The 22,490-nt window shown below is 39.4% G+C and overlaps 2 protein-coding genes across 3 annotated transcripts; both read left to right on the top strand.

The window, feature by feature from the left end:
* The first annotated feature begins 2,564 nt into the window (after positions 1-2,564).
* LOC143179307 (uncharacterized) lies at positions 2,565-5,555 on the top strand. Of its 2 annotated transcripts, XM_076378469.1 has the most exons (4): positions 2,565-2,625; positions 3,332-3,434; positions 3,614-3,811; positions 3,889-5,555. In XM_076378469.1, exons 2-4 carry the CDS (start codon positions 3,339-3,341, stop codon positions 5,548-5,550), a joined length of 1,956 nt encoding a protein of 651 aa, XP_076234584.1. In that variant the 5' UTR covers positions 2,565-2,625; positions 3,332-3,338; the 3' UTR covers positions 5,551-5,555. The 2 variants fall into 2 exon arrangements, with proteins under 2 accessions (XP_076234584.1, XP_076234583.1); XM_076378468.1 differs by lacking the exon at positions 2,565-2,625 and having other exon boundaries at positions 3,307-3,434.
* Positions 5,556-13,478: 7,923 nt separating this feature from the next.
* Positions 13,479-16,450, top strand: LOC143179580 (uncharacterized). The gene is made up of 5 exons (XM_076378875.1): positions 13,479-13,527; positions 13,586-13,907; positions 15,016-15,249; positions 15,629-15,864; positions 15,931-16,450. The coding sequence occupies exons 1-5, from the start codon at positions 13,479-13,481 to the stop codon at positions 16,155-16,157; spliced, it is 1,068 nt and encodes a 355-aa protein (XP_076234990.1). The 3' UTR covers positions 16,158-16,450.
* The last annotated feature ends 6,040 nt before the right edge of the window (positions 16,451-22,490 follow it).

Here is a 22,490-nt window from a genome sequence, read left to right as displayed (position 1 = left end):
CTTTGTGAGGCCCAAATCACTTCCATTGCGTCATAATCAACACAAGTACTTCAAGTTTCAAGAATTGGGCATCAAATGGACACTGTAATTTAGAAATTCCCCTCAGCTCAATTAATCAAAGTTCTCCTTCGCAATTACAAGCACTTAAGTCCCAAAATGCCCCGCTCGTAAGTCCCAACGAATCTACTCGACCGCCAGAAGCGTGTCGCGACCGAGAACCAGTTTAAGTCTCGTTCATTTGTATTGTAATTGCCAGTCATTCGCGTCCCACGAGGTTCGTAATTTATTACAGAAGCTCGTTGAGTTTTCCACCCTTCCCCTTCCTCTTCCGTCTCTCATCCACGGCGAAATTTATTTATGGCACGATTATCGAACAGCGAGAAACGCGAACAACGATTCCCCTAAGCCCCGTGATGCCCAGCGAGAGAGAGAAAAAATTAGCAGCGAGTGTGGAAGACGCTGTAGAACGCGAGCGGCGTGGAAGACTGTAGTTAGCGACTATTAATATCATCGATCGGGATCGATAGTTGCCTGCGAGGCGTCATAATGATACGGTGGGCCCGACGCTGGGCCCGATCGATACTCTTCCGATAGGCCACGTTACGACGGGGATGGAAATACGCGCAAGTGGCGCCACTAACGTTCAAGAATGATCGTCCCAGGCGAATAAACCAACGATAACTTATTCGTAAACGACTACCTTAATTGTCGTCTCGCTAATTGCTCGGACTAATTCGACGTAATGGCAGGGGGAGGCGAACACTTGTGAATTGCGATTATGAAACGCGACGGGTCGACCACATTGGCGGGATTCTGTGCTGGATGAGATAATGTTATTCGAAAGAGAGTGAAAAATGCATAAAAGGCCCTTCTCTTTTCTCGTAGTTATTGGGGTAATAACTTCGAACAGAGTATGATGATTGAACGACAGGTAATTGCTTGTATGATTGAAAATAGATTTTTGCTGTGATAGAAATGAGAGTGAAGCATCGACTGTATAATAAAGACAATTATTCTGAAATTAGTGGTGTTATTTGATACTAGAGAATGAAGCTTTCGTGGAAATTTTGTTTCGGTTGTGAGAGACTGTGGAGTGAATGTATCAGACCGTGGATTGACAATTTATAATCATGGAACAACTACGGACGAAATATATTATACACCTGCTATGGAATTAAATCATTTGCCTTACGAAGGAATTGATTCCTTGAACCATTTCTCTGTCACAGCCAACGTTACCGATAGAGTCAGAAATAAGATTGCAGCGCTACTAGTGGTAGGAATTGAAACTAAATATTTTCACGAATACTTGGAACTTGGACTGATTTAAAATTTACGGCTAATTTCAGCAAGAATTTTTATTATTCATTTTTAGAAACTTAATTTTAAGAATTTTTTGTAATTGATAAAGTGTGACTATCTTATCGACCTAGAAATTCAAAGCTAGTTGCAGTGACATCTGTTGTCAATTGTGCATGCGCAATATCACGTTCGCAATGTTTGAAAACTAAGCCCCAATTTTTTATGCAATTTTAAAGTATATTGAAACATGCTGCTATCATTTTTCTGCATAACGACGCGTACATATCTTATACATTTTTAAAATTGACAAAAGTCCAACAAATTGCGCAATAATACTAAAGAAAATAGTATAAAACTTACTTTTGCGATGAGCTCTTCAGTCCGGCGTCATTTCATTCGAGGTAGACTGCGCGCGCAACTTCAAGAATTGAAAGAGACGCTCAAAGCAGGACTGCGCCATCCCTTATGCGCAACAGCAATGATCGCCAGAAATTCTCAAAGCAAGGAAATTAAGTCATCGCCAACACCGACTGCAAAAATTAGAATATAAAAATTAACTTAGCTTGTGCATTACTGCATATCGAATCATATGTCTATTAATTTATATGCTAGAAAACAAAATTATATTCAACAAAAGTTCTGAATACTTGTACAGTTAAAGAATGAGGGGTTCAAATTTTCCAAGCAACTATTAATTACTAATACTATTGAAATTATGATAAACTTTCTGTTAAGTGTGTTACAGAATGATAAAATAGAGACCACGTACCTTTATAAATGATCGGGAATCGCCAGAAACAGGATTAAACACGTTTTACACAACGAGAGGTATGCACGTCTGATCTCCAAGGAATCCACGAACGGAATGATGTCGCGCGCAATTCAAACATACAATATGGTGGCGATAATGGCGGGAGAGAGCTCAAATATAAATGCAAAATTAACGCTGCAACTTTCTCATGGAAAAATAATTTGTAATATATTCTGTCATACAGAGTTAACTATTAAAATACTGAAATATTTAAATTATATTCTATATTAATAAAAAACTTCGAATATTTTTAAAATGAAATCTAGGGATTTCCAACCCACTTCACACCAATGCACGAGACGCGTTTCCGGTTTCGGCCATCTTGAAATATTTTAGTTAGCAATTTGTACACGAAAGGCAGGGTAGCGCCTGTGGTCAATTTAATCGCGCAGACTCCGGAAAAATAATAAACAAAAGGAGCGATGGATCTTTTCCACCGAAGCTGCCCGATAATGTATCGTGTCGTGTCTCTGTTTGTTTGAGTGTTTTTACGCGTGAAACAACACCGCGGGGTGAGTTTACGTAACAGAGGATTGTATGTCGTCTGGGTAACGTATTGCGTCGTATGAACGATCCCTTCGTTCACATTTGCCACTATATTTGGCGTATGAACTCGAACAATTTTTGAGGTTATATTGACAATCTACGATAGTGGAGCTGCGAGATGGCTCTAATGCGTCGGCGATATCGTAAAAGTTGTTCTATTTCTCTACTCAGCTGTTCTCGCTAAAACGACGCACAGTGCGTTTCGATTCAAGATTATCCCTGTTTTTCACCTCGTAAACGCACCAGTACGTTAAAAGCGTGCCAGCATGCAATTTGACGCATTTGCTCCGCCACATTTGTTGCTAAGAATTTTCAGCCGCCCCTTCTACTGCTCCTATTTACAACCGTATCGTAATGCTTACGCGACACAATTGCTGATATTCAGTAAACGATAATTTCGTTGGTCGTTTTAATCAATCCTGTGTACGCGTTGCTCAACGTTTTTTTAAAGGTAGGATGTATTGTTTATAAAGATAAGACGAAGTCAATGTAAATAGTTATATCATTTTTAAATGGCAGTAGTGATATAATACCATTGATATTCAATGTTACTTTTGTACAAATTTCATAGTGGTCTAAGTATAAGTTGTATATGAAAAGTATGTGTGTTATGTAGCCTCAAGTTGTGTTGCAAATAGAGGGTGCAAAAGCTGAATTAAAATTTATTTTCAGTTACAAGATGACAGAAGGTGGCGCAACGAGAATGAAGCGCAATGGCGCTCGTCTCTTCAAAAACCCTCCTCAGCCTCATATGTGTATACAAGACTTTATACAGGTACATTCTTATTGTACAAATTATACGTAACATATATAGAAGTCTTGTATTTATAAAAAAGTTATATGCTTCTCACTACTGAAACATGTAAATAATTTATTAGTCTCTTAGTTGTTACTCTTTGAAATTTTGATTCCATTTGCTATAAATATTAAAAGCGAAATGTTTTCATATTTTAGGGTACTGCAGTTCCGTGCTATGTAAATGTTTTATCTTGGGAGAAAATTGGCATGCCACTAAAGCCATCTCAACCAGTACCACTTTGGGGAGGAATGAGGGTACGGCCACCACGTACAAAAACAGAAGCTGTTGTATTTGCAGTAATGGCTAATCCGGAAGTTCTTAGAATCAATGGCAAAAATGCTCAGGATCCAAAGGTACTTCTAGCATAAAATTATAATATTTACAAGTTTTCTCGTAGATTACCTTCTTATATAATTTTGTTTTTTCACAGAAGCGTTCCAGTTTAATAGAACTTTTATTAGACTTTGTAGAAACAGTGAATACAGGAGTGATTTTTATGCGACAGTACACAATACTGAAAGATCGAGATATTACTGGTGAATTAAAAGAAGTCTGGAACGCAGTACAAGCTAGAAGAGATTTAGAGCAACCTCCTCCGCAACAGGAAACTTGGATAGATGCACAACCACCTGTCCCCCAGTATCCTCAGTATCAAGATCATCAGCAAGACTATACTTCTCAACCTCCACAGTATCATTCAAGTGTAGCATATGGTAGGGCAATAAGTAATGAAGGTACACATTATGACAGCTACGGTCATCAATCTCAGAATCCAGCGATTCCCCAAAACGACCAGATGTACCAATCTGGGCAAATGGTGCCACAACAATATCATGGGAACGTTCCTCGAATCGCACAAGATCGCTATAATTACAGAGAACGTGGTAGAGACAATATAGTACAGAATATGCCTCAACAAAACTGCCCTGCATATCCAGCGCCACAATATCAATTTCAACAGTTACCTAAGCAAATGGTACCTCAATATGTAAATTCGAACGTACATCCTAGCACGAATCTTAATTACGGCGCAACTACAAACGTGAATTTAACAGCACCTTTTCAACCGTTTATAACTTATCAGCCACGAATGGATAATACAATGCATGTTGATATGCGCAGAATGCAGCCGCAACAACAACCGATACATATAAGTCACGTGCAACCGGTCCCTCATTATGAACCGACGACACCTTATAACTTGCAAACTACTTCGTTAATAAACGTTCTCAGATTAGGTAGACCACACATGGGTGTTGCACAGAAGAACAATGCAAGTAAAAGACAAGTGAACTCGCCTACTCATTCCAAACAGTCTTCTTGTACAAACTGTCAGAATAAAGACGCTTCCGACAATGGCACAAAACCGAAGAGTCCTGTCAAAGTCTTGCAAAGAGAATTGCCGTTGAACGATCGGCAAGAGACGAATAACCATTTACTTACAGATAATAGTAAAATAGCTGTTGAGAAATCTTCCGTTGAGGAAACGAAGAATCTACAAGTGACGGACTTGGATGAGGAAGTTAAGAAAAACGACTCTGACGGCGATATGCATGAATCATCTAGAAAATTAAATGATACTCATACTCTAGATTCTGCATCGACAACGACCGGACGAGATCCACAGAATTCCGTTGAAAACGTGACCCCTTCGGAGGAAAAGCCGCAGGAGTTGAAAAACACGGATATTCCGAACGGTCAGAACTCATCTGAACAAAAATACCCGAAGTCGAAGGCTATTGTTATGAAAGGAAACAAGCACAAAGAAAGTACGGAGAACAACAGAACGATTCGTATTAGATTTGTATCCGATCAAAAGAACGATAGCCCGAAACGTTCTCAGACGACAGTCAGTATTATCAAAAGTGTTTTCAAGATTCATCCGGGTATGTCTGGTGAGGAAACATCAGGTAAACGAAAAACAAATGGACAAAAGAATAAAGCGAACGGCGAGAATGAAGAAACGCAGCAGGGATATACGATATTGAAGAAGACGGAGTCAACTACTCAGGAAGAGGTAGTGAATGAGCTAGCTCAGATATCTATTCAAGACTGCAAAGAGGCGACAGAAGTTAGTCCCGTTCTCTCGTGATAGACTAGCTCGCAGCTGGTAGAAACTTCCAGCTCACAGCTATGGAGCAATGAATCCAATGTAAATAGATAGAACATTAATCAATAAAGGAAGTCAGAATGAAGCAGACACTAAGAGGGGGACTCGAAACTACACAATACACCTGAGAACAATCATACCAAAATATCAAGACGCGCTTTTGCTGATTGCAGTTTATTTTTCGACGAATCCATTCGTCTTCCTTCGCATAATTTTCACAAGACGGATCGTAAGGGTTACTCGAATACCAAGCCCAATAATTTGAACGCTAATAGGAAATAATGGTATCTATTTTTTCTCGGTGTTCACGGATAAGTAATATAAAATCGGAGACCTTAATAGAAGTTAGCTCAGCCGGACTTATCAGTGTAATTAACGACCATTGAGCAAGTCAGGAAGTGTTCAGTGCGCGCAATTACGAGCTCATGCGACCAGAGAAAATATCACACAATTTACTCGCGGAGGTCCGTCAATCTTGCTTCCAGTAAATCTGTGTCAATGATCTTCGAGTGAAAAAGAAACTGATATTGCCTATGAAATAGTGATACATTGTTCAAGCGAGAACCTAGAACTCTATCAACGTTCATATACCAACTGTATGAAAGCAAATTGCGACTCTCGCTTTTGGATTTGACTAGACGCACGTCTGGAATGGTATAGTTTCGAATCTACCGTTGCTGACAAAAGGAAAACTAATTAGTTATGTACGTAAATTAACGCAAAATATGGAGTCGTTCCCGTAGGATAGCCTGTGAAGACAGTTTCATGATGGAGCAACGGTTGGTCATCGCATACTTACCTTCCTACAAAGCGATTAGAGAGGAATTACCTTTAGGATTATATACCGGGTGGCACGTAACGATACACGTTCGGTATATCGTGGATCATAGAATGTACTACAGACTTAGAGGAAAGAAAGATATAGAAGAAGCATTTCCTCGTTTTGACCTATTTTTTTTTTCTTTCTGGAGGATATTTTGTGCAAGATCAATTCTACCAATAATCGTACTGATTCTATCAGTCCTGCCAACTTGATCTGACAGCCTTCTCACGCAGTCGCCTTGTTTTTATTTATTGTAACAAGGCTGAAATTGTCAACACACTGACACGTTGATCTTGCACAGATTTTCCTCAGAAAATATTGTAAATGTCTCTTTATACTTTTCTTTCCTCTATGACTACAGGTTCAGCGTAGCTTTTAAGAATCGTATTTAGTTCCTCGTCTACGCGCCAGTACTTCCTTACGAGGACTTTTACGCTTCCTTTATTTTTCATATCTCGAGTAAGATCTCACGCGTAGAAGAGGAGCTCAAGTACGCGGTTTAAGACTAACGAGAACAATGGATGAACGTCTGCCCACTCGGTACACTCGTTGATTCTGTCACTGCGTTCTAATATATGCCATAGTCTGTTAGCTGCGAACACAGGGCTGCCAAATCTTCACGGATTATATAATAAGTAATATCTGCAGGAACGTTGTACAAAAACAGTTAATTGATTGGCCAACTTTTTCTCGTTGAAATCGTGCGTGTTGTTTCAGCTTGTCTAAGAGGCTTTTGATGGTTTACGAACAGGAAACGAAGACAGGAAAAAATAGAAAACAGTTGATTTTCGTTATTGGTCTAGAGTACTAATAGAGCTCGAATGGTCAATTAAATCATGGCTTCGTTTACAATATTACTCGAGTCACTTCGGTGCATTAGTTATATCGAATTATACCGCGGGGCCTCTGTAACAAATTCGACGTGTCGTTTTGCAATTCTAAACAAATAAGAAGCATCGCTGCCACCCGCGAAACGACATCGTCCTATCAATTTATTCAGCGTTATTAGACCAGTGTCGTGCTGTGCGTTTTTGCGACGCGAATTGCATGCTTTGATATTTTAAAACATCAATATATCACCCCATGAATCGTTTACAGTAATCAAAAACGTTTAAAAAAAAAAGGAAGCGAACAATTGCAAATGTCAGCGTGATCTGTCCCATGTAACTGAGCCAATTAATCTCAATTTCAACCGACCCCTCACCCAGCCCCGACCCTCCCCTGTTTCTGAGTCGTTCCCCCAATTTTTTTTTTTTTTTAATTTTTAGACGCTACTCGCATTTTTTTCTCCTCCTTTTTCTTTCTCCTTTATTTAGCATATTCGAGGTGCTTTCGTTTAGTAAGACTAAGATCTCAGCTCGTGAATAATTAGTTATTATACGTGGCGCCGGTGGGAAAGGACCAATCCGCAAGACCAGGGGTGCGATCGATCATTTTTCTTCCAGATGTCTGGAAATTTAGGGATTCCCAAAACGAGCTGGCTCTCGGGTGGAAAGAAAGGAAAATTTACTCGATCTTTTTTCTGTTTGTTTTCTCTTGTTCCTTCGCTCTTCAGCTTGTGTAGAAAAGGAAAGGAAAGACACGATGATTTATCTTGTAAAAAGAAGTTATCGCACGCTGACAAATAGTGTTGACAATGAAACGTTCCCGCGTTTCCCTATTATACGTATATGTATACACATATAGACTTTCCCCCTTGTTTTTTGTTTTCTTTTTCTTTTTTCTTTTTAAATAGTATAGCGAGTAAAAAATTAGCATTACGAATTTCAAGCTTGATAATCGGAGAGAACGTGAGAAAATTCTCTATTTTATTATTTTTCAAAAAATAAAGAAAAGGAAAGATATTACATTTTATATGAAATCAGCGCTTTGAACGCGTTGCTTTTTTTAAACGATCCGTAAATTGCTCGCCGGCAATTTACCAATATTACTTTAGCAGTAAGTCTTAAAATCGCAACCAACCGTCATTTCTTATCGTATTTTTTGTTTTTTTTTTCTCATTTTTTCCCCTCCTTTTCTTTCTTATTTCATTGATTCGAAAGAGGATATTTTTTGCGTACAGTAGAAGCATGCGTGTATATTTCGAGAAGAAGTGAATCTGTAGGTGCCTGAAATCTTTTGCATCGGGCTATTTAGTCAATTCTTTTTTAAATGCTCAACTTGCGATTATACACGTCGAAGATGTTACGTTAGCGATCCAGAGATCATTGATTTTATCAAATCACTATCCTCATCTCTCCCCTTTTCTCTGTCTCACTCTTTTCTTTTTGGCTTTATTTGAAGCGCAGTTCTGAGCGGCTTGGCCCCTTCCTTTTTGCCAACACAAATCCCCCAAAGTCCCTCCTCTCATTATTGTTAATAATATGTATTCAGTATTCGTGTTATTTTAGATTCTTATTATTATTATCGTCAGGTATATTCTGGTTTATTATATTATTACCACGAACAATGTAATCTATTATTATTCTATAATACATGGTTTTTCCAAAGCTCGCTCGATGTTCTTCACTTCCTTACAACCTTATCGTAATATATTAAATAATAATTATTCCACCGATTAATTGAATTGTAGATGATCTGTAGAATACATTCTGCATCCAACTTGCTTTCATTTTTTTTCATAGAATACATAAGAGGCGATCGTCTATCATGCTGTAAAGACACAGCTGTTGTAAGTGCAACCTACTTCAAGTTTCCTCGACATTGCATTATCTCACGCTCAAGATCTATGACATGTCGTCTTTCATTCCTCCACCTACATTTACAAACAGCTAATTGACACTTAGCACTGTCAATTCCATAAATTATACCTGAAAAAAACTCTGAAACGTTGAGTCAGCTACGTGCAACAAGAAATCTGGTCGCAATGCGTTAGTATACCATTACTAATCCCATACTATTATCGCAGATTCACTTTTTATATTAACAATACTCACGATTGTTTCACACCGAATTCGCGTATCGGCGACACTAGAAACTGTTGTGTAACTACGTGTAACGTAACAAAAGATGCATTGCATTTTTTCCCGATTCGGGCAAAAGCACGTGTACAGCAAGACAACACGATCAAACGATGTCGAAAACAGTAGTTACTTTCACTAGTGTGCCATAACGATGAGTTTGGTATACAGACGACAATAGAGCAAGAACACAAGCGAAAAACTTTCGCTTTCGTTACAACGAATGCCACTTTCCGTTTGACAGTCGGTTCTGCTAACAAATCGGTGGACGTTTTGCACTTTAGTGGTAATTGAAATGTTTATGGGAAATCTTTAGCGATACGACACTAAACAGAGCTTTCCAACTCTATTTATACAGACATAAATAAATTAACTGCTTGTAGTAATGATATTATTGAGTTAGTGTCATTAGAAACTATCATTAGTGTTATTAGACAATTCAGGACTTAATGACGATTTAAACTAGAGGCTGAGAAAATGAATATACTATAAAAATTTTAATTCTGGGAACTAGGAACTTGTTCAAAAACTCTAATCGCCAAAAATTTATAGTTGTTAATACCTGTCTACACAGGTGTGTATGAAGTATTTATGCTGCGTTTAACCTCTTTTAACGATTTTTTAATTAACGATTGCATAATGTACACTCTAAATGCCACTTCACGGTGTATTACAAAACTCGCCATTAATCTGTCAATCAAGTATGATATTAGATTCGGCCTTCATCGATATTATATAAAAATTAAGAAATTTTAAGTATTTAATCCTGAAAAAGGATATTCTTTACCAATAGCGCAGATATAAATGCTCTAAAATGGCACAAAAATCAAATGCAAGGTGTGCAAGAAATTCTTTTTAAAGAAAATGTGACCACGATCTTCGAAGCTGCATTTTTTCTATATTTCTATGCAAATATTCAGCTTTTTTACTTCCCAGTCCTATTTTTCATGAAAGTGGCACGGAAAATCTGATGCAACATCCTTTACAGAGTCATTGCACCGTGCCAGGTCAGTTAAAAGGAGTTGCATGATCTAATGAGGACTTGAACGCCGAGATCCAGTAGGTGTTTCTATGGCAAGGTTGTAAATCGTACATTAAGTGTAACAACGTTATACAGGAGGAGGAAGGAGCGAGGGAAAGGTAGGAGAGACTTACCTTTCTCCAAAGATGAGCGTTGCAGACCTGTTCCGTTCCTCTATACTACGCGCAGCTAGTACAGCCGAAGACAACGTGCACGTTACATTACACTCCTTCATTTATTTACAGCAAATTCCACTCCGATAGCGATAATATCATTTTTTCGAAGTATTCTGCTTGCATTAATATCCAGTGGGGTCGATAATCTTGTTGACGATATTATTTGCACAGTGGCAACAATTGCAGTAGCGCTAGCAGTGCACAGTGTGTAAGGGATCTATCGTTAAACTTAGTATCTCAAGATGAAGAAGATGGACTGCTTGAAGGATTGTGAGGAAGAGAAGGATTTACCAGGTCAGTGTTTCTTAAGTTCAGTGGCCCGGTTATGGTTTTTCCTCGATTCCACCCAGTTTCGCGTAGCTATTTCGCGCGCGAAAATCGTAAAAGCGATTGTTAAATTGTAATCTTGGCTATTTTAATTCCTTGTGGTTGAAATCAAATTTCAGGGTAGCATTTTATATTTTTTAACGGCTGGTACCTGTTATTAAAACGTGTAAAATAATGGCATGGTTTATTCTTCAAAAATATTATATTTATTCTAAATTGATGTTACATGTTACTCGAAAAATAAAAATTAATAGTATTTCGTTGAATTAAATATTTTTTTCGAAATATAGCTATACAATAGTCTCATGAACAAAATTTATTTGATGCATACTACAATGACTTCCTGGTTAAAATTTACGTAGAATTGTAAGTATTGTCCTCGGTGGATGCTATTTTGTAGAATAATGAGTGAAGATACAGCGAACCCGGATATTCGCTTTTACCTCGAATGAGATCTCCTACTTACTCTTCTATCGTTTTTGTGTCAAACATCCGCTCAAGTCGATTTCTTTTTCGTTCTGTTAAATCTGCAGAGAAGGAAACGCAAGAACGAGAAGTACGTCAAGCTTCAGTACCTCTTCCAAGGATACTAAATAAAATGCTAGTAAAATGCAAGGTTTTCGAAGAGTTTCAGTATCACTAGCTATAATTTCAGCAAAAAGTAGATAATCAATTACAGAAAGAAACTATTCCCATACAGCATCAATTAATTTAAATATCAATTAATTTAAGTACCTTTACTTTGCAAGATTTAGGTCACTCTTCTCAGTCGCTGCTAAATCTGACACTAATTATTTTGGACAGTGTATCTCGACGTAATCTAATGACAATTCATTAGACATAATTCTATAGCAGTCAAAATCTTAATAATTGGTAGTAGATACTAAATAAAAATATGAACTTTATTTTTTCACTGATGCAATTAGCTTCAGGATCGATTCGATCGCTTGTACGCTTGGCACGAGTTACCAATTATTATCCAACGTCATTTAACATCTCGTTTCGTGTTTCTCAACCGAGAGTTGCACATAGGTTCTAAACGTGCAGCACTTATTGAAAGTGCGAATAGAAGCGGGCGGCCCCGACTTACTTTCCTTGCTGTTCTAGCCACTAATGCAACGTGCATGCAGCTTTGAAAAAAATCAGTGAACCGTTCCGCTGTCGGTCTTTATGCATTACCGCTCTCAAGCGATTTTTATATTCAGTAAAAAAAAGAATCCACGATGGGACTCAAACGTAGGTGAAAGCAAGTTCAATTTTTACGCAAGATATAGATGACATAATCTTGATGATCTAACTTTCTACTAGACGCACGACGAAAGCAAATGGTACTAAATATTTTTTTGGGCACAGCTTCGTATACAAAAATGATCAGTGAGATATTGAAATTCAATGTCTTGAATCTTAATTCCCTACTATGAACCTGCATCTAATTGTAATCTCGTTCTTTAAAGAAAAAATTCTTATAGCCTTCAATTAAGTCATAAATTCAATTTTCTGATAATGTCACATATATCATTTTGCCTTACAGCTATAGACACACTTCCATACTGGAACGCAAGGATATTGATACACGTGTGAATGTTAATTAACATAAAAGTAGCCTTAGTACAATTTAAGAACGGCGATTCCTCTGTTACTTCGTAATTTCTTTTAATAGTTACATAGGGAACAAAGAAGGCGTGAAATCTGTGTTCAATCTGTTTTTTTCTCAGCCGGTAGTCCTTTACTACAAGCTGTTGCATCGTGTCCGATCATGTTTGATTATGGGCATATACCGATCTTCTTATTCTCGTCGCGTTTGTTGCACAGATGTATCCACTTTCAATGACTCTGAATACCAAATGAAATTCGTCGTATCAAAGCGTAAGATCACCCACACGTCGTACGTGCAACGTGTGCGAACTTGCTTTACAAATTTTGGTGGACTGTAGCCACTTCCATGGGGCAGCAGACACGACAGTATAATTTATGAATGATAGCCTAGTGATATACGAAACGGAGACACTGATGTTAGTATTCCGCAACATGGCAAGACGTAATATTTTTATCGAGTATAAATTGCCATAAATACTTCAAGGATATCAGTGGGTTTAAAATAGTTAGGAATTTGTAGGAACTGTTAAGAAATCAGTGTGAATATTCTTGGAACCTAGGGAAACCTAATAAACGTAAGAATGACAGAGGATTTTCATAATTTCAGAGAGGACAGGATTTTAGAGATCACAGGGATCTGAGGAATTAAGAGGCTCCAACGGTATGGGAGATTCTATTTAGATATTTTAGAGATTCCATGAATTCCATGACCTCCAGGAATTCCAGGACTAGTTGATATTTTAGAAATCGTGAAGATTGACTTCCATTAATGGAAGCCCCAAAATTTCCAAAGTCTCTGAAATCTCAGACAACTTTGGAAGTTTTAGAGCTTCTGGGGCGAACTGCAGAATCTTCAGACATTTAAGAAACTTCTTAGAGTACCTTCTGTAGGAATTTCTCAAAACTTCTAAGTCTTCTAAATCCCTCCAAATTCTTCTAAATTCCTAAGATTCTGAATCCTACACATCCACTGTCTGTAAAACATTCCACGATTCAGGCCATCAAAAATGACAACGAGACAAGACTTAACAATCCAAAGTGTTGCCAACGAAAATCGTAAATGATGACCACTGCTTGCATAACACTTTACTGACACATACATTCCTTCTTGCAGATATTGTAGAAGCCAGGCTTCAGACGATCCTGAAAGAAGGAGCGAACGCCTTTATGGACTTCAAGTGGTTGCAACCAGAACTACCGACTTTCTTCGACGAGAAAAAGTTTCTTCTCGGTCAGCGGCTGTTTTATAATAACGCTTTCTCCATGATGGTCGCCAAACTCTGCGGATTGTTGTCATTATTGTCGATACCGCCGATTAAAGATGTTCTGAAGTTCACTGGACAAAGTGGCACAACGTGTGCTGCGTTTCGCAGATACGCTTCGACGATTCTCCACACCTGGGTTTGGTACGAGAGGAAACCTGGTATAGAGAAAGAGTAAGTGAATGAAATAACCATGGAATTCATTATCTTCGTTTCGCTAATCACAATATCTCTTTTCTTCGCAAGAGAGGGTCGCAGGAAACGCAGCTAAGTTCAGTTACGAAAAGGTATAACACACTAAAATTAACAATCGATTTTCATCATTTTCATTTATGAATCCTCGCATTTTCTACAAATATAGTGGCCAGATATATCAATACAGTGATTCATCAGCTATGATCAATAAAACACTGTTTGCTCTGAAAACAGAAATAGCAAATGTTCCCCGTGTATACCGTATTTAACTTGAAACATGATATACGTCAGGAATAACGCTGCCCTTTAAATAGATGCCTATTTTAGTTACGCTAGGTTATTAATAGTGATCTTAAGATCGAATCAATCACCTCTTTACGCTATGTCCACGTTATACTTGGAGGATGATCGCGAAGGATACTAAGAATGCATTGAAAGTGAATTTAGATTTTCCACGGAATGCCATCGAAATGTTCTGCGTGACAAAAATACACAGTTCAGAAGCATTGATGGGGACGAGTCGTTCATTGGCATTCGAGGAATCGTCAGGCACGATTGGTGTGCTTGTTTCATGGGGAAATTTAATCCTCGACTGGTATGGTACATGGTACCAATATTACACTAAAAGTAGTGTACTAGAATCAAAGCGATCTTGTTAAAAAAATGACTCACCAATTAAAGAAAAGTATTTGTGTCATTTTGCTCTTGACAGAGAAATCTCTGCCTTCTTTAAAAAAAAAGAAAGAAACACTTGTCTAAGCTGTTATTATTTTTACATTTTTTCACTCTACTATTTTACTACTAGTTGACTCATTTCCCAGTCACAAAAATAATTCTAATAATACCTATATTGGATCACCATGACTTCATCGCATCATTTAAACCTCAAAACGTTTCTCGAAAAAAAATGCAACGTTCATTCTGCATAACAATAAAAAAGTTCCAGGGAGTAAGGTACCATGAAGAAGATGAGAGAAAGCAAATTCATCAACTCGTTTATGACGAAAGAATTCCGTCGCGTCACGGAATAAAATCGATCGACAGCCTTGTATTCACTCATAACAAGAAGGATGATTGGTGATTGCAGGTTCCTCGAGTCTCTGAAGATCGTGCGGAAAAAACACTGCGTGGCCTTTCTCAGAACATCGCAGGCTGGTCTTCACAGAGTCTCGCAACTGGATATGGCGTTGACTCAGTTCGGATTCATGGGATTCACCCTTCTGAGCGGCGACTATCTCGGGGTGAATACCACTTACGAGGAACTCGAGGGGCTGATTCACTTCTGGCATGTTGTTGGCAGCATGCTGGGAATGGAAGAGAAGTTCGTGCTCCACAAAGTCAATTTTAGACTTCCTCCGGGAATTTGCACGTATCAGAGACAGTTCATTACACCAGAGTTTTTAGAACGTTCAGTTTTAGCCGCGGTTCTTTAATATTAGTGAGTTAATCAAATCGAAACTGAAAGATTGTCTTTAGTGGATCTAAGACTGAAATCTAGACGTGTTAGGCTGGTTAGAACATTTTGTCTAATTCTTTTGGACGAAGATCATGTTTTATCATTATCACTACTTTACTTCTTCGTGCATTTTTCAATTAGTAGTTTTCAGTAGAAAGAATTTAGCAATATTATCCGACCAACCTAGCAGTCTGCGTGGGATATTACTCCAAAGAAGTTTAGTGATTCACTCTGTTCTGTTTAGGTATAACATCTGCACAGGAAGTGTCGAGGAGACCCGAGCTCTTTGCAGACGACTTCTGGACGAGATGTTTCTCCCATCACTCGCTAAGAGTAACGAAGATTTCGAAGAAATGAGTCGTATTTTGTTGGAATCACTTTGGCCAGTGAATCCCTTCTTAGAACACAAAGCCTTTGTTACGTTCACTTATACGTTGGCCTCTGTGTCTGCCGCGAACAATAACCACCCACTCAAAATAGGTAATTTTACAGCATAAGTGCACAGGTCTGAACCAACACAAAATTAAAATAAAATAATATTTTCAGATACGTCAACATTGTCGTGGTACAGCACATGTATATTGAACTTTCAAATATTCGTCCATCAGTACTTGCTGTCATCCACGTATTGGTGGTCCTCATTCTTCAGGTTGTTCTTGAACGCTATCATGCGACTGGCTATTTATCTGACGGAAAATTTGCCATTCTTGGCATACTGGACTTACGGCGTCAAGAATTCTCACGTGAAAATATACAAATATCGTGTTCTCTGAACACGAGCCTCATTATGTCATTAGAACACTACCGTGGCGTTCCTTTTATTGAAACCGTACACAATTGCACGCAAAGTGGTTGTGACAACACAGGGTGTGAAATACTGATTCACTGTGTCTCATTAAGCACAGTTCGACAGATTTTAGATTATGAATGACGGAGCTCAATCTAGAAAGTAAGGATGAATGATAAGTGCTTAAGTTCATTAGTATGTACCTGTGGCGATACGTGTCGAAATATCATTAATTTATTTATAAAGTGTTAATTTTGTACGAATTAACTGGTGTAAATACACGCGCAGTGATTCATCAGAATGTTTATAACTTTTTAAAATTATTAATTACTATACTCCTACGCTCAAGGTAATGAATATCAATTCATATCAGTTTTACATCTCGATCGACAATACTCGAGTTCGATCGGAAGTGAAATTAGCTTCAAAACGAAGACAATGACCCATCGATATCAACATTTTCGTCAGTTTTCAAGGAAATCCTTGAAAAAATATCGTCGATTCCAGCATTTCGTGAATTCTCGAAGAGGCTGCCTTATCTCACAATATGGCGTCTGGTGAGTGTCCTTTCAGCGCGATACCAACGATACGTTTTGCTAAAGATTGTAAACCAGTCCTTGGACTCTTTCCAAGCGGCATCCTTGACGGAATTTCGCCAGGACATTTACACTAATCCAGGGCAAATTTGCAAGACAAACGCGACTAATTAAAGGAACGCTTGTAATCAAATCTTAGGTCAGCGTATCTCGAATCGTTTAAACAATCGCGGGGAGGAACTTTGCGTACGCAGAGTCAATTAACCTTGGATTCATTTTACATCAGACACTGTCACGTAGCGATAAACATAGCCACGATGCAACAGATGTGCTTTGCGAGCGCAAACGTCGCTCTCGCGACGCAATCAGCGCTCGAACATGTCCCATCGACTGAACCTTCTGCAAGCCAACTGTCTGCGAAGTTGCGCGCAGAAAATGACTTCAATTACGGTCACGAATCAACTAATTGCGCCTCGACCCCAGGAAAACATGTTTTTCTTCGACACTGACTTCCGGTGGACGTTAGTCCTAACGAACGTGCATGAACTGTCACGTGTTTCCGACGGGGCTTTGTCATTTGGCAAATTATAAAATAAACCGTGTCACAGAGCGCTTGGTACCTGGCTTGTAGGATTCTTTGTTGATTCTGAGTGACAGGCTTTCCGGGACTTTGTGCTCGACAGCGGATGTTTATGCAGAGTGAAACTTTTACAAATATTAGGGAAATAATAGAAATTAGGTACAGATTCATTTCTGGTCCCTTTGATAGTCTGTATATTTTTATTTCATTTTATACCTTTTTGTACCTTTCCTCTATTTTTTTACACACTTTAATTTTTTATTATCCAGTGTACTTATTCATAACGAGGGAACATAGTGATATAATTTATAATAAGAAAAAACAAACGTATCTAAAACTGAAATTTAGAGAATTAAATTAAAACTGCTCAGAAGACATTTTCAGGTAAAACAAGGAAGCGGTGAACAGAGAGCATAGCAGTCAATTACAGAAGGTGGGAAATATCGTTGAATGTCGAGCAACGAGAGCAGCCGAAGGAGCAACGTGGTATTCAAAAGAAATGCAAGGTTCCCCTGTAATTGTGGATGGGAAGTGAGATTCGGTTACGGTGTCGCGGTTACCTTAGCCATATTCGAGGCGAAACGCTTCTTCATGCTGATCCTGGAGATATTCGCCGAGTGGCAGATCATTCGATTCGCGGGCGGCCTACGACCTGTCGTCTTCACTCTGATTAACGTCAGCCTGGGTCTGCCGACTGCTCTGATAACTGTCCGTAGTATACGCGCGTAAGTAGCCAATCGATATTTCAAATTTGTACTAATTGGATTACCTAACATATCTGTAATTCTAGTATCTCGATCCTCTTAACTCTACAGTGTTGTGTTGTCTGTGTTTACATAACTCTGAGTGTAATTACGTGGTCTATCTAACAGTGTTGCAAATAAAAAATTACGATCTATTAGAAAGACCTAAAAAGTGAAAAAAGAATACTTCAATCTAATACCACCATCTATTGCTCTCCCTTTATTATGTACAAGCATTATTTCCCCCATTTTCAGACGAAAGGTGCCACGTTGCTGCGCAGAGACGAAACGAGCCCTGCGCTGTTTGCTGATAGTGATAGCGATATGCGCGATCATGAACGCCGCTACGATAGCCTCGATAGGGTACCACATAAGTGTCCGTCAAGAGACGCTGATCGACATCTTCAACACGTCGATGCACCTATACGTGAGTGCATCGTCATACAAGTACGCGATCGACGAGATACAGTTCATCTTTCAATGCTGCGGCCATTCCTCCTACGCAGACTGGTTCCTCTTCGACTGGCAGGTGAATCCACGATTCAAGAAGGGTAACTCGCCGACACGGTATAAAAGTGGTGTGAGCGACGAAATGTTCGCGTTAACACTAGGACTACCAGATGAGTCATAATCATACGTATGCTTACTTTTTATGTACATTTTATTCTTTGAAAATGTTCTAGTTATTCGTCACTAATATTAGATAAAAGTAAAAGAGTGTGTAAATGAATATTATTTGCATGATTTACGAACTCCTCTAGAAGACTGCAATTTGGGAATTTTTATAAAAACAGACATACATTGGCCTGGTAGTTCTAGTGTTAATTAGATCGCGTCACAAATAGCCTGGTCCTTCGTTAGGGAGTGGACTATGCCCCACGGGAGGACATGGCGATTCAAAATCAAATCTCAGATGAGAAGTACAGGGACCGAGCAGTTCCCTTCAGCTGTTGCAATTTAAGAGCAATGGCACCGTGCGAGCACACGGAGATTCTCGCTGGTGATATTAAGACTATTAACAAGAACGGCTGTGCTGAAGTCGTCAGTCCAGTTCTACTTAGGATCGTAATCGTGGCATACGTTATGACGAGCACGCTGGTGATTATACAAGTCTTCTTAGCCTTTTTAATTACGAAGGTACGATGCAGATATGGATGGTTTTACGGTAATTTATGCGCATCTAGAACTTTTGTCAAAAGCCTGAAAAGCTACTCTTCGGTGGGTTCTAAATTAGCTGGTGCAGTTTGTTTATGTGAGGGAAATAATCCTCCAGTAATTTTCTAATTAACATCTACAGATACGAAGGGAGGATTATTGAAAACAATTTGTATAAATATTCTGTCAATCGTGGGCAGTTTCAGGACATACATTTTATCGACCTATTCATAGGGGGCCTAGGAGTATCTAATAAAAAGAATATATACAGTTATACTCGTTATAAACTTGTCACTTTCTCACATCTTACAACAAATACATCAGTCGCCACTTAGCATCATTACAACAAAACAGACCATTTTGTACAAAGGAAAATTTTGTTCATCTTACCAAGTCATAATACAGTTCGATAAACTTTCTTTTAAGTGCAACAATGTAAATCATTTCTCTCCCTATTTTCAACCAAAGATTGAAAACAATAGGTCGATAAAACGCGAGAAGATCGCGAACGAGGGCGTTTACCTTACTTCAAACAAACCAGCACTCTACTTCACCTATTTCTCGCTTAAAAAACACGATAGCCCTCTCTTGCATTGTTTGTTACCCCAGCTTCAACACCCACCATTTCAAACGCCGTTAAACCCCTCTTCGACAGACGGAAAGCATATTCGAGCGGTCCTTGCCTATTTTCCAGATTATACGCAGACTTTTATGCGGTACGTGTCGAATGTATCATCCCCCAGCGTCCTTCGCCAACGAATCCACCAGCGTATCGTTGGACTGTACAAGGTAAAGCCCCAATCGGAGTCCAATAATAAATTCATTCTTCCGCGCGCAAATAGACTGCACCATGGTCATCAATCAGCGAAGCAATTTCAATTAACAATCAGAATTTGAACGCGACCAGCGCGACGATAAGCGACGAGGGGTCATTTCAGCGCGATCCCTTCGTCTGTCGTAGCCACGGATAAGGGGATCGCGGTTTAGCTCGCGATTCGGCACTGAGAGAGAGGAACGCTGATAAACGAGCTTAGTTTATCGTTCTAAATTCAGTTCAGAGACGGAGAGACGCGACACGAGCTCATCCCCCTCGAATTGGGAGGCAGGCAGCGGAGCGACAAGGAGAGGAGATAAACGACGCGGAAAAAGGATGAAACGTTTGTCGACGATGAAATACGTTCGACCCAGAAATAAAAACAGCGCAAAGTGCTGCTACAATTCTTCGTCATCCCCCTCCGACACCTCGCCTAGGTGCAAGCATTCCCCTCGGCCGATCCTTGACGCCGCGAAAATCCGACCGAGCTGCCACGAAGAGCACACCATCTCCAAGAAACGTTTACGCGACGATGGAGCGACTCGTTGAAACGATCGACGCCAGATCGGCCGTACGCGAGGATCTTGTTCCACGACGTCGAAGAAGACGCTTTTACGATCGTTTACCAGGATTTATGGCCACCTAAAAAAAGGAACGAACAAAGTGCGCTCGAGGTATCGACGAGGTGTCATGGTTTCTCGCTTCTTCGCCGAACGTTTCGGGGAGCGACGTAACACGTGAGAGGAAATGTGGTTTATCGCGAGGAAGAATTAGTGGGGCACTTGTATGGAATTTTTGAGATATTGATCGAGAAAGAAAAAAGCCAGAGAACCTTGGTTTTTGATTATATTGGACTGTGTATAGTTGGGCTAAGTATGAGCAAGAGTGTTTCTTGTAAAATGGAACCAAGTCTGTAAGACTCGAAGAGATTTCAATGTCACCTGCGTCGCTCTTATAAAACTATGTATCGTAATTGTATTCTCGTGCTCTTTAAAGCACGCTTGTTACAACTAAGAAATTGTAACTTCAATCGATAATGCTCTGATGTCACAGATTGCTTCAGTTACTCGTAAATCAGACCTTCAATTGCGCACTTTATTTACCTCGTTGAGTGTATCTTGAAACACTCAGTGAAACGAGCATAATGGAGTCATGTGATTTCGTAAAATTGCAGAGGAGACATTGAAATTTCTGCAAGTAATAAAGTCCAGAAAGTTCCACCACAGTATGATATTTCATTTTTTCATCGAACTGTTTTGTGTGAATTATGATCTGAAGAATAATTTCGCGCTCGTTCTGAAATCGTGTGATATTGTAAAAATTGTAATTGATAAGAAAACGTTCAATATTCGAATCAGGTTGATGATAGGCGACCGCGAACTACGCGTCGACGATAACAACGAAATACTAATTTCAATGATTAGAGGTAAGCCACGGCGTCGCATGTAGTGGGGATCGGCGAATCTTGCCTTGGTAATTCAAGATCGTCCACGGGAGTGCAGTACGATTCAAAGCATCGTGGAAAGCGCTTTGGTCGATAAAGCTCCGTGCTCTCTTGTATCTCTTGCTTCCTGTTCTTCTTTCACACAGGTTTGTAAACCTTTAACAGACACAAATCAGTGTAAACGTACTTTTCTACTCGACGTAATTTTAGTTTCGTAAGACATAAACTATTACCTAACCAGTAAAAATTCAGTTAGAGATTTCGAAGTCGCGCAAAATCCTCGAAACCATTGACGCAATTCGTGCTGTCCAACCAGTTTTTAAAATCCTTTCTCCGAAACCAAAAAGAACTCCAACCCACAAGGAAAGTTTACCCTTTCCTTCCAAATACGCTTTCGTAAATTGTAATCACTACACAGCGTCACTCGATCCTTCGCTAAAAATTCTTTTTTCAAAATTCTCTAGCCCAAAACCTCGCAACTATTTAACAAGACAGCAATTACCCATCCTCTACAATATAAATAAAATAACATTAATGTATGTATATCGCAATCCCTAGAATGTACATAAAATTATAATAGAATTATCCGAATAAAATCCGAAAACCCCTAAACATTGATCACTCTCTTCACGAAGCGCGCGAACTTACAAGTAACACGAATCGTGCATTCGGCAAGTTTCGCGAGCGTTCGTCCCCCCTTCGGCTCCGCTGGCCAGAGTTCGGCTCGCCTCGGCCAGCCTCGGCCAGCCTCGGGCCGCGTCGTCGCTAGAGGCGCGCGTCTGGCTAGTCCGCGAATGTCGCCAGTCAACGAGCGTTCGCGAATCAGTAAACGTCACGGTGTCGTATTCGTTGTTTTCTCGGTACTCGGTTGTCCACTCCGTCGATAGCGTAGCATGTGCCCACCAGTTCACAGTCGTGTGTACGTTTACCTGCCGCACCACCAGCCCCACAATAAACTCGTCTCTTACGGCTACCGTTAGGGTTGATACTCGCGGTGCTTATCTCTTTTCTCCTGTTACGAAAAAACCGGCAGCGTCGTTGACAGCC

The sequence above is a fragment of the Calliopsis andreniformis genome, chromosome 5 (genome assembly GCF_051401765.1).
Source record: "Calliopsis andreniformis isolate RMS-2024a chromosome 5, iyCalAndr_principal, whole genome shotgun sequence".
Taxonomy (NCBI): Eukaryota; Metazoa; Arthropoda; class Insecta; order Hymenoptera; family Andrenidae; genus Calliopsis; species Calliopsis andreniformis.
Note: the sequence above shows the minus strand (reverse complement) of the source record. Positions and strands in the feature narration are given on the sequence as shown.